Raw genomic sequence first — 13,728 nt, forward strand, 5'->3', positions numbered from 1 at the left:
GTTATACTAGAACTGACATGTGATTACTTTTTCACGCAATTTGGCTGCATAGATTCTGAGAAATCAGTAGCCAGAACAACCACGTCTGGCCGTAATAACGGCCTTGATACGCCTGGGCATGGAGTGAAACAGAGCTTGGATGGCGTGTACAGGTACAGCTGCCCATGCAGCTTCGACACGATACCACAGTTCATCAAGAGTAGTGACTGCCGTATTAAGACGACACAGTTGCTCGGCCACCATTGACCAGACGTTTTCAATTGGTGAGAGATCTGGAGAATGTGCTGACCAGGGTAGCAGTCGAACATTTTCTGTATACAGAAAGACCCGTACAGGACCTGCAACACGTGGTCGTGCATTATCCTGCTGAAATGTAGAGTTTCGCAGGCATCGAATGAAGGGTAGAGCCACAGGTCGTAACACAACTGAAATGTAACGTCAGCTGTTCAAAGTGCCGTCAATGCGAACAAGAGGTGACCGAGACGTGTAACCGATGGCACCCCATACCATCACGCCGGGTGATACGCCAGTATGGCGATGACGAATACACGCTTCCAATGTGCGTTCACCGCGATGTCGCCAAGTACGGATGCGACCATCATGATGCTGTAAACAGAACCTGTATTCATCCGAAAAAATGACGTTTTGCCATTCGTGCAACCAGGTTCGTCCTGTCTGCGATGCAGCGTCAAGAGTAACCGCAGCCATGGTCTCCGAGCTGACAGTCCATGCTGCTGCAAACTTCGTCGAACTGTTCGTGCAGATGGTTGTTGTCTTGCAAACGTCCCCATCTGTTGACTCAGGGATCGAGACGTGGCTGCACGATCCGTTACAGCCATGCGGATAAGATGCCTGCCATCTCGACTGCTAGTGATACGATGCCATTGGGATCCAGCACGGCGTTCCGTTTTACCCTCCTGAACCCACCGATTCGATATTCTGCTAACTGTTATTGGATCTCGACCAACGCGAGCAGCAATGCCGCAATACGATAAACCGCAATCGCAATAAGCTACAATTCGACCTTTATCAAAGTCGGAAACGTGATGGTACGCATTTCTCCTCCTTAGACCAAGCATCACAACAACGTTTCACCAGGCAACCCCGGTCAACTGCTATTTGTGTATGAGAATTCGGTTGGAAACTTTTCACATGTCAGCACGTTGTATGTGTCGTCAATGGCGCCAACCTTGTGTGAATGCTCTGAAAAGCTAATCATTTGCATATCACAGCATCTTCTTCCTGTCGGTTAAATTTCGCGTCTGTAGCACGTCATCTTCGTGGTGTAGCAATTTTAGTGGCCAATAGTGTAGAATAAATTTCCTTCACTTCACGTCTACGGTCACAAATTTTTATATCGTAAGACCACTGGTTTCTATAATGACCATCTGCAGCAAAATACGGGAAAAACATAAATACAACTAGCAGTTTGTCTACAGCTTAAAACAATAAAATAGACTATGATGTAAAGCATTACTGACATATATGTGCATCTGTGCACTTTAATAATGATGGTGCATAGCTGTTTTATAAAAACATGTCCAAATGTACTGGAGCCATAGTGGGCTCGTCAAATGCTTTTCTCTTGCTATGCTCGTATCTGTATTAGTAAACGGCTAACCCGCGTCGTAGTCCACGGTGCACAGTCCCATATGCAGGTTGCCTATCTAACGGCTTCCAGTGGTAACAAAAATATCATTTTTAGTATTGCATATTATTATTGACCGAATTTAGAGTCATGTCACGTTCTGCTTGTCAAGAGATGTAATATTACATTAACGGTTCATCACAGTTAGATGAGTATTACAGTTGGAAACTGAGTACGTGTCTTTAGGCAGCACGTGATCCGAACTACATTCATCCAGCAGTTGAGACTGAGAGCATTTAGCGACTAGCAACAAATTATACATTTCATTTCAAGCCTTTACGAAATTATTTCTCACTGACACCTCCCACACAATTATGAAAGGACTAATTTTGTTGTTCAGCATCAGGCATAATGTTTTAATTTATTATTTGTTACTACTAACTCTGGCTCTGAGCACTATGAGACTTAACATCTGAAGTCATCAGTCCCGTAGAACTTAGAACTACTTAAACCTAACTAACCTAAGGACGTCACACACATCCATGCCCGAGGCAGGATTCAAACCTGCGACCGTAGCTGTCGTGCGGTTCCGGACTGAAGAGCCTAGGACTGCTCGGCCACCTTGGTCGGCCTACTAACTCTATAGAGAACACATCTTCCAGACAGTATCCACATATATCAATGAACGCATGTGCAAAATTATATCATTATACGACGCATAGTTTACGAGTTAAGATGTCATGTAATGAGATGCCCGAAAAAAATATCTTTTCCTTAAAACCGAGCGCAAATTATCCAGACTATGTTTGTTAATGAGAGCACTTAGTGACTTCCAACAAACGTTCAACACAAATTTCAAATCTTTTCTAAAGTTTTTCTCGCTTATATGTTTAAAAGTCAAAAACTGAACGCATTAACTCATTTGTGAAGTTATTAGATATTTGAAGCTGTGTTATACATGGGAGTTCGAGTCTTTAAAGATTCGGGGGGCGTGGGTTTACAGATAATTTCGTAGTCGATTTCAGATTATCAAAGCAAAGTTGATTATGACACCCAATAACAAACTCTTTCACCTCAACAAAAATTCATATCAAGTGAATTTAGTTTTATTACTCTAGCTGAGACATATTTATGGCAACAGCACGAATTTTCTGATTGCTTGCTGGTTCTATTCATTCCTTACAACACTTCCGAAGCGGTATTTAATAGATCTCTTGTAAGAAATCCATATTTCGAATGCTGAAACCACTTTAATACTTGTTAAAAAAATCTCACCAATACCATGAGCTGCACGTAAAATATTTAATTTGGCAGACAGCTATTCGTGCCCAGGGGCTCTCATCAGTGGCATCTGATCCAGAGGACAAACAAACAATTATATACAGGGGGAGCCAGTCAAAATGGCCACGGCGGGCAGAGGGCCCATTGGGGTTCTTGGAGCTATAAGATGCTGGAATGATGCGGGAAATTCCTTAACTCCCTGGAGAGCCCAACCACCCCACAAAATCCAACCTATTTTCTCTCAAAACCCTCAGAGTTTTAATGATTTTTGTATATTTAAGTTGTCCTGATGTAACGTAAGCGGTCAGTTCGTGCAGTTATTGTGGGGAGGGAATGTGACTTGTTTCTGTTTAGTTCAATTGTGTTAAAGTGTCACACCTTGACTCCATAATCCTACTTTATTTATTGAAATTCTGGCCATGCTATCAGTGGGTATACAAGTTTTGTATAATGGCGTCAATGCGGGAAAAGTTGCCAGTTTGGTGGTGGCTTCTGGCCACTTTACCAGCCAAGCACCAACTGGTTACTTAGCAGGTAGCAAATAAAGAAAGAGAAGAAAAAAGTACTAAAAAGAAGTAAAAATGGAAAGCAGCCGAAGAGATGAAAGGCAGTAAAAAGAAAAAGGCGAAGGGCAGGAACCCCATCCTCGGAAGAGCTTCTTTTTGACGACAACGATGAAAAAAGAGAATGCATACACTGCGAAAAAAAATTTCAAATTCTTGACCAGAAGTGCAGTACAAGTTAAAGGCGGGTCGTCCTCTCTCTGGGGCCACGAACTCTGCACAGTAGTTGAGGAACACGGTTTGACTTTTATTTGTGAAAAGTGGAAACAATTTAACTCAAATCATAATTTACAATAAAATGTATTTATTTCATTGTTGAAACAATTTTTTACCCCTTATTTTTAAGTTTAATAGTAAGTGGCCATTTTGCTTCTTTGTGCAAACTGAATTGTTTAAAGTACTTAATTTGATCCAAAGTTACTTACACTCTGTGATATTTAAGTTACTTACACTCTGTGATATTTTGCTTCAGTTGTAGCAGATTATAATCACTTATATCGTTCTATTACTTCTCAGCTTAAAAAAAATGTGAATGCCTTAGCCTATCGATTTCGCCCAGCTCTCCCATAGCTATATCTACAACATAATAATATTTCTAAACATAATATGAGACGCGCTCAAGCATTACTGCATTTCTTGTCATGCTGAAATCCAAGCCAAATTAGATGAGGAAAAGCTACATTTCAAAAAGTTTGCGTTTTAAATACATTTGTTCTGAAGCAGGTGAAGGCTCGTACCTACAAATTCACACATATGTGATGTCTGTTCTAGCAAAAAAATGGTTCAAATGGCTCTATGCACTAAGGGGCCTAACATCTGAGGTCATCAGTCCCCTAGACTTCGAACTACTTAAACCTAACTAACCTAAGGACATCACACACATCCGTGCCGAGGCAGGATTCGAGCCTGCGACCGTAGCAGCAGTGTGGTTCCGGACTGAAGCGCCTAGAACCGCTCGACCACGGCGGCCTGCTTCTATTCTAGCAGCCACTATGAATTAGTGTGGATAAGTTGAGAATTTGAATCTGACGGGTGGCGTGCTAGGGTAATAGCTGCGATGACCATTGTGTCTGGACGCTTTTGTGGTCAGAGCATCTGCCTAGTGAACAGGAGACCCGGATTAGAATCCCGGTCCAGAACAAATTTTCAACTTGCCCTGTTGATTTAAATCTATGCCCACTTACAGCCAGTGTCTGTAATTCCTTTGTGTCTTTACTCATTCACAGTCATTTAGCAGATGGTTCGTTTTCGGATCTTTGTTTACTGGAATATTTATGCTTTTGTTATGGTATACTTTCTGTTGTCTAAGTTTTAGCTGTTAATTGCGATACACTCCGTTAAGATAATAAAGTAGTAAAATATCGCATTGCTTCAGCTTCGTTAGATTAACACCAGTATAGTAGATCCTCGTAACCTTTTCGATTCGTTACATCTTTCTCAACTGTAGGATTAATATTACAGTGTCATTTGGAAATATAACGAACAATACAGTATATTACGGGAAACACTTCCGAACTGTGTTCTACTGAATTTTGGAATCAGAATATTTGTTCTGAGGTTGCTACTACGACATTCTAGAATCTCGATTTGAGGTATCACCGGTGTGCCTCTCCTTGCAGAGGCTGGGTCATGCGTCTATTGAGATCTAGAAGAGATGTCATTCAACAGTAGAAGTAGCTGCTGGGAGCAGGACGTACAAATAGTGCCACTGCACTTTCTCCGCGACTCAGAAAACCGGCACGCATTCCTCTGCGCTTACCGCTTAGCGCTAGCGGTCTCGTTATATGTTTCGTACCACCAGTAACCTTTTAGTAGCATTGCCACTTCCACTAGTTACGCCATAAGTAAGAGAAAACACAAAGCCGAAACACTCAGTTTTCACTTTTCCTAAACCGCATTTACGGTGATTTGCTACCAGAACTTTTGTAATATGATAGTTCGAGAACATGTCAGTAAGAATCGGACGGATGTCGTCATCGATAACTTAGTGATATTTTTTTAATGTTGTCGTCGTCTTACGTGCGGACACCAGTTATATGTCTGTTTCGTCTTCACAAAGTTTTTGTCCATCGTTTCCTTGGTCGACTTATATCTCTCCTTTCTTTCGGACTGTGATTCAAGATTGTCCCTGCTAGTCTTCCACCTCTTTTCTGTTTTCAGCTCTCTCTGTGTTTAACTATTTCCTCATTAGCAGGATGTAAATTGGTACTCATTTCGAACATCTTGATTCTGTATTAAATCTCTTCTTGTGCAGCCCTTCACTCTCCTCATGAAGCTCTGTCTGTCCTTGTATTTTTCTGTCGTCTTTCTTTTTACTTATATAATTCCCGATCCTATACGGCAGTAATTGTTTCACCAAAGTTTTATCAAATTAACTTATCAAATTTAATTTTTGTATCTTTTCAAGTTTTGTGTGTAGGTATTTTATTTATTGCTCCATATACTGCTTGAAACATGTGCAGCTTTTCACCTTTACTATCAGCCTAATAATAACTCGTGTCATAGTCCAGACACACCTCAGAAAGAAGGCATTATCTGAGTGGGACGGAAATCGAAAGATGTGATATACATGGACAGACAAACAAATGATTACAATTTCAGAAAAACTGGATGATTTATTCAAGAGAAAGAGGTTCACAAATTGAGCAAATGAAGAGCACGTTGGTCCATCCCTGGCCCTCATGCAAACAGTTATTCGGCTTGGCATTGATTACTTGAATTGTTGTATGTCTTCATGAGGGATATCGTGCCAAATTCTGTCCAGTTAGCGCGTTAGCTCGTCAAAATCCGGCCGAGCTGGTTGGAGGGCCCTGCCCATAATGATCCATACATTCTCAATCGGGGAGCATCTGGCGACCTTGCCGGCCAAGGCTGGGTTTGGCAAGCACGAAGGCAACTCGTAGAAACTCTCGCATATGCGGGCGGGCATTATCTTGCTGAAATGTAAGCCCAGGATGACCTGACATGAAGGGCAACCAAACGGATCGTAGAATGTGTAATATCGTTGCTGCAATGTCCTGTCCTTTTTTAGGATTGTTAGTTTCTCCTTAGATGTACACTGGAGATGCCTATCTGATTTTAGTTTGTTTTTAGGTATTCTATTTTTGTCTTAACAGCTTGGATGACAGTGGATCAGCGATATTGTTTTACATAGTTACCATTATAACTAAGTGATGTGTCGAAATTCGGTTGTTTTTTATTTTTGTATGGAATTTGTTTTAGTTTTATTTGAGATTTTTATTTTACATTTTTATTTTTTCGTAATAATTTTGTTACTATCTATGATTTATGTTGGTATTGTGTCTCTGTTTTATACTCTTCATGTTGTTATCGCTGTTATTATGTATATGTGTTATTTAGCATCTGATTTATTACTTTACTCGTTTTCTTGTTTTATAATGTGAAAAGAGTTTTGTGCTTTAGGTCTGTTTGTTCATTCACTAAATTTGTGGGGTTGCTGTATGCATGTGAATGTAAAGGCCTATTTGGAAAGTAAGGTCCGATCGGTCACAAAATGGAAACCACAATGAAAATCAAAAATGTGTATGCCCCTCCGATTTTGATATTTATCGTAGAGTTGTACCAACTTTCCTATACCCTCGTCATAGAAGGCATCCAGCTGTGCTTTCCATCAATCCTCTAAGCTGATCTAAAGCTCGTTGTCTGAGCCAAAATGTTGTCTTCATAGCCATCGGTTCTTGTAAGTAGAGATGAAGCTCAGGGAGAGGCAATTATGGGCTCTATTGTGGGTGATCAAACACTCCCATCGAAAACGCTGCAAGAGCATCTTCACTGCCGCTTCAGAGAGCGCCTGAGAATTGTCATGCAGAAGAAAACGTATGACAGCTATGTTATGTGGGCTGCATGACATCAGGCGCAATCTCACACCAGGCCCTTATACTTGGTGGGAGACACTATTGTTCTAAGCATCTCTACATGCTCACTGTTCGCTCAGAACTGAAAAGAGCGACGTGACGCGATCGAAGGGCATACTAGAGACACTGCCCAACACATTTGTGCAAAGCTTCATCGTATTTTCACTGTTGTTTCCGTTTCGCACTCCATCGGATTACTTTCAAAAATGGCTCTGAGCACTATGGGACTTAACTGCTGTGGTCATCAGTCCCCTAGAACTTAGAACTACTTAAATCTAACTAACCTAAGGACATCACACAAATCCATGCCCGAGGCAGGATTCGAAACTGCGACCGTAGCGGTCACGCGGTTCCAGACTGCCGCCTAGAACCGCACGGCCACTCCGGCCGGCGGATTACTTTCCGACTACCCCTTGTATCTCTATTTCCTCAAGGATGTTCATGAATGCTATCTTCTGCGTAATATGGAGGATTTGTAGAGCTTCGTTTATAGGTTTTAACTCGTGTTTTTCTGTTTCTGGATGTTGAAAAAAATGTGGATGAGTTGCATTCACTTTCTCTGGTGTGCTGATTATATCTAATTTTGAAGTTCCTACCCGTTTGTCCTATGTAGAATTTGTGGCATGTGTTACATGAAATTTTGTAAATGCGAGGGTTGTTGTGTTGGAAACTTTCCAGGTGCTTCTGTGAATTTTGTGTTTGAGGCTGTGTATGTTTTGATATCCAAAGGCGATGTCGGTTTTGTTGAGTAAGTTGTTAATTTTGTATGAGATGTTTCCTAGCTAAGTTGTGGTCACGAAGCACTAGTTAATCGTCAACGATTTATAAAAAATAAAAACCATTTACAGAGCAGTGTCGCTGGCTGATATTCGTCACAATCATGTCATTGAAAGACATAGTTTGCACAGTGGGCCCCAAAGGATGTGTGTGAATTTCTAAGGAACGAAACTGCTCAGGTCATCGGCCCCTAGACTTACGCACTACTTAAATAATCTCAACCTAACTTATGTTAAGAACAACACACACACCCATTCCCGAGGGGAGGACTCGAACCTCCGGCGGGAGGGGCTGCGCAATCCGTGACGTGTCGCCTCTAGCCGCGCGGCCAATCCGCGCGGTGCCCCAAAGAACAGAAGTCATTCAGCAACAATGGAATGTTTAGCTTTGGACTTTGTTGCTAGTCATAATGTACGCAAATCTTATCAGAAACTGGAATTCTGACTTGCAGTCTCTTGTATTTCACTATTGGCCATTAAAATTGCTTCACCAAGAAGAAGTGCAGATGATAAACGGCTATTCATTGGACTAATGTATTATACTATAACTGACATGTGATTACAATTTCACGCAATTTGGGTGCATAGATCCTGATAAATCAGTACCCAGAACAACCACCTCTGGCCGTAATAACGGCCTTGACACGCCTGGGCATTGAGTCAAACAGAGCTTGGATGGCGTGTACAGGTACAGCTACCCATGCAGTTTCAACAGGATACCACAGTTCATCAAGAGTAGTGACTGGCGAATTGTGACGAGCCAGCTGCTCGGCCACCATTGACCAGACGTTTTCAATTGGTGAGAGATCTGGAGAATGTGCTGACCAGGGTAGCAGTCGAACATTTTCTGTATACAGAAAGGCCCGTATACGACCTGTAACATGCGGTCGTGCATTATCCAGTTGAAATGTAGGGTTTCTCAGGGATCGAATGAAGGGCAGAGCCGCGGGTCGTAACACATCTGAAACGTAACGTCCACTGTTCAAAGTGCCGTCAGTGCGAACAAGAGGTGGCCGAGACGTGTAACCAATGGGAAGCCATACCATCACGCCGGGTGATACGCCAGAATGGTGATGACGAATACACGCTTCCAATGTGCATCCACCGCGATGTCGCCAAACACGGGTGCGACCATCATGATGCTGTAAACAGAACCTGGATTCATCCGAAAAAATGACGTTCTGCCATTCGTGCACCCAGGTTCGTCGATGAGTACACCATCGCCGGCGCTCCTGTCTGTGATGCAGCGTCAAGGGTAACTGCAGCCATGGTCTCCGAGCTGATAGTCCCTGCTGCTGCAAACGTCGTCGAACTGTTCGTGCAGATGGTTGTCGTCTTGCAAACGTCTCCATCTGTTGACTCAGGGATCGAGACGTGGCTGCACGATCCGTTACAGCCATGCGGATAAGATGCGTGTCATCTCGACTGCTAGTGATACGAGGCCGTTGGGATCCGGCACGGCGTTCCGTATTACCCTCCTGAACCCACCGATTCGATATTCTGCTAACAGTCATTGGATCTCGACCGACGCGAGCAGCAATGTCGCGATACGATAAACCGCAATCGCGATAGGCTACAATCCGACCTTTATCAAAGTCGGAAACGTGATGGTACGCATTTCTCCTCCTTACACGAGGCATCACAAAAACGTTTCACCAGGCAACCCCGGTCAACTGCTGTTTGTGTATGAGAAATCGGTTGGAAACTTTCCTCGTGTTAGGACGTTGTAGGTGTCGCCACCGGCGCCAACCTTGTGTGAATGCTCTGAAAAGCTAATCATTTGCATATCACAGCATCTTCTTCCTGTCGGTTAAATTTCACGTCTGTGGCACGTCATTTTCGCGGTGTAGCAATTTTAATGTGCAGTAGTGTATTTTTTCCCCCCACGGAAGCTTATTTGCGGTGGTCAATAAAAATGGGCGACAAAGTGAAGTGTCTGTACAAAGTGATGAGGGTAGCACTGAGTAGTGCTGTGAGTTAAAGGCTAGTGGATAAATACATTCATAAACGCAGGTCAATAAAAAGTGTGAGTCAAACTTGAAGCCTGGGTGTGTGAACACAGAGAGTATAGGAGACTCACCGTGCGGCCTGGCGGCGAAGTGGTGGTAGTCATGGTGCTCGTAGGCGACCTTGGTGGGCGCGCAGCGCGCCAGCAGGCGGCACTTGTGCGTGGCCGCGTGGTAGTTGGCGGCGTCGCACGAGTGCGGCCGCAGCCGGCACAGCTGCAGGCAGCGCTCCGCGGAGTCGGCGCGAAGGCTCGTGCCCGGGCCGGCCACGCGCGCGTGAGCCACCAGCCGCGGGGTCGCCACTGCCAACACACACAGCCGTCTCGTCACAGACCACACGATAGCACTCTCAAACGTCTAGGAAAAACTGGGCAAGTGCGAGAAGGACTCGCGCACTGGGCGGTTCCGTACAAACTATGTTTATTTATTTATTTATTGTTCCATGGGACCAAATTAAGGAGAAGTCTCCATGGTCATGGAACGAGTCAATACATGAAATTATAACACGATATTAGAAACAGATAAAAAATATAAAAATCATATTCAGGTGACAAGTCGTAAGTTTAAATGAAGAAAATCAACAATGTAACACTGGAATTTGCTTAATTTTTCAGCTCTTCCAGGAGCTCCTCGACAGAATAGAAGGAGTGAGCCATGAGGAAACTCTTCAGTTTAGACTTAAAAGAGTTTTGGCTACTGCTAAGATTTTTGAGTTCTTGTGGTAGCTTATTGAAAATGGATGCAGCAGAATACTGCACTCCTTTCTGCACAATGGTCAAGGAAGTGCATTCTACATGCAGATTTGATTTCTGCCTAGTATTAACTGAGTGAAAGCTGCTAACTCTTGGGAATAGGCTAATATTGCTAACAACAAACGACGGTTAATCGGAAAGTAAGGAACGATCGGTCGCGAAATGGAAACCACAGTGAAAATCCGATGAAGTTCTGCACAAGTGTATTGGGCAGTGTCTCTGGTATGCCCGTCGATCGCATTATGTCGTTCTTTTTAGTTCTGAGGACACAGGGAGCGCATAAAGACACAACAATAGTGTCTCCGCCAAGTACGAGGGCCTGGTGAGAAATTTCACCTGAAGGTATGCAGCCAACATTACATAACTGTCAAGCAGTTTCTTCTTCAAAACAATTCTCAGCCGCTTTCGGCAGGGGCAATGAAGATGCTCCTGCATCGTTTTCAATTGGAAATGTTTGATTATCCACAATACAGCCCATAATTTTCTCCCTCTGAGTTTCATCTCTGCTGACATGAACCGCTGGCTATGAAGACAACATTTTGGCACAGACAACGAGCTGTAGACCAGCTTACAGATTTGGTGGAAAGCACTGGCTGCTGCCTTCTATAGCGAGGGCATTGGTACGTTGGTACAACGCTACGACAAACGTCTAATTCGGATCGGTTACTATGGAGATAAGTAGCTGGAAGTTGTAGCTAACCGTTGCAAATAAAACAGTTTTGATTTTCACTGTGGTTTCCATTTCGAGACCTACCGTTCATTACTTTCCGAATAGCCCTCATACGTGTCCACAGGGTGATTTTCTCCACCGTTTAAAAACTCTAGGGACTGATCGATGAGAGAATACGGAACAAAAAAGATTTAAAGAACTTGTGTCCGGAAATGTACGGTTTCCATGCTAGAGACCATTTATTCAACCACACGTCGTTACAGAGACTGCGGTATAATATGCGCTGTACCATGCAGTCACATTTACACTATGCATGGTATCCTCTTAGAGTGTGGCACTGTTCCTCATACGTCATGCCCTAGCGTCCTCTCCTGCTGTAGTAATTGGTAATGTTGTGTCCGATTCACTTCTCTTGCTGATTCACCTTGTAGCGGATGTTATACAGCGTTGTACGCAGTGGTTCCGTATTCGAATCGAGAGCTTGCCAATATAGTGTTTACTTACGGAATGGCAAATGGCAGCGGGCGGCGGGCAGCAAGGTTGTATCAGGAGACCTATCCCCGCCGACAATAACCAAAGCATTCAATGTTTCCAACAGTGTTTCACCCTGAGCATATTCTGCCAGCAGAGTTATTCAGCCGGCAGACCACAAGTCGAGTGACTGAGGTAACACAGGATATACGAGACGTACGGAAGGTAAAGGAAGAACCACTCGTGTTACGCCCCTAAGAAGACGCGCAAATGATAAGCACCGAGTAGCTGGCCCATATGCTGCTTCAATGTAGTGCCTATAGGGCGCTTTACTGTGAATTACAGCGCGACTTCTTCCTTGATAACGAAATGTCCTCTTGTGGGACTCTGCTCTGTCCCGAATTTCCTTATTCGGGGTCGGGTACATCTGAGAGACTGTTGTGCAAGGTATAATTGCACTGGTGAAATAACGCGAATGATATCAATCGAAAATAATTCCTTCTTTATTACGAAAGAAACAGCTAAATGAAACTTGACGTTAATTGAACTTTCCAAATGGGAATTAATTGAAGAATCAGAACGGAAAAATAATCAATATCGGAATTCATTCTGATGATTTCGTACTTACAGAAGGGAAAAAGAAAACGATAAAGAATGTTGTGGACCAGAATGTCCATTATGGCAACAAAAGCTTATAAAATTGGATATCTCTGTCGAGAGTAAATATGGGCTGTTCTGAAGAAACAAGAACTGCCAGCAATGACTAAGAAATACGTGTGTAGATCATCCATTTTGTGTCGACAATTTGTTAGGAGCGTGTTAGCTTGTGTGCGTAGGAGTGTGTGAGCGACGAATAATTAATGGAGAAAATTGTTATGTGGGAAGAGGCTACCTTTCTAAAGGAAAGTGTACTGGCTTCATACTTGTCTGGAACAAACGGTGAACCTGAATAAAATTATGGACGGTCTGTAGAAATGTGAGAACCAAGACGGGCGGCAAAGTGGAACTTCTCCTCCATTGGCAGGCATTAATCTCCTATCGGGATGTGGACAGATCCCTTGGGCATAATATTTATAAGCTCTCCCGATTAATTTCGCTTAAGGCTTAAATGCAAACATTATCCAACGTTGAGACGTGGCGTTCTTTTTCGAAGTGCACTTAAATCGCGTTAATGACAGTGCAACGTCCCATTTAAGAACAATATAATTCGCTGTGTATATAGAAGCGTAGAGTTCCTTGTACGACTGGAATGGGGATGTACGAAGAGAAACAGGTGATCTGAGCTGTATTGAAGATAAAATAAAGTTTCGGGTGTAACAAAAAGAAAAAAATGGTTCAAATGGCTCTGAGCACTATGCGACTTAACTTCTGAGGTCATCAGTCGCCTAGAACTTAGAAGTAATTAAACCTAACTAACCTAAGGACATCACACACATCCATGCCCGAGGCAGGATTCGAACCTACGACCGTAGCGGTCGCGCGGTTCCAGACTGTAGCGCCTAGAACCGCACGGCCACTCCGGCCGGTCGGGCGTAACAGGTGGGGAAAGTTGAATGGCCTTCAGAAAAGAGCAAAAATCTCGAAACTTCCTGTGATCAGCTCAGGGGTTGCTGAGTAGATGCTTAAGTCAGTCTACCTGAACCAATAGTCGAACATTTACCTTCCATCAAAAACATCAAGTGGACTTGTGTTCTTCCTGATCTCCGACATCCGCGAGGCAAGGCTGTATGGAGACTGGTACAGGAA

The 13,728-nt window shown here is 43.3% G+C and overlaps 1 protein-coding gene across 1 annotated transcript in view; it reads right to left on the reverse strand.

The window, feature by feature from the left end:
• Window positions 1-13,728, reverse strand: part of LOC124796270 — a 41,851-nt gene that overhangs the window by 19,234 nt on the left and 8,889 nt on the right. Inside the window, exon 2 of the mRNA XM_047260383.1 lies at window positions 10,164-10,391. Within this exon, the coding sequence (XP_047116339.1) occupies window positions 10,164-10,391 (228 nt within the window). The remainder of the gene's footprint in view (window positions 1-10,163; window positions 10,392-13,728) is intronic.

This window comes from Schistocerca piceifrons, chromosome 4 (assembly GCF_021461385.2).
Source record: "Schistocerca piceifrons isolate TAMUIC-IGC-003096 chromosome 4, iqSchPice1.1, whole genome shotgun sequence".
NCBI lineage: Eukaryota > Metazoa > Arthropoda > Insecta > Orthoptera > Acrididae > Schistocerca > Schistocerca piceifrons.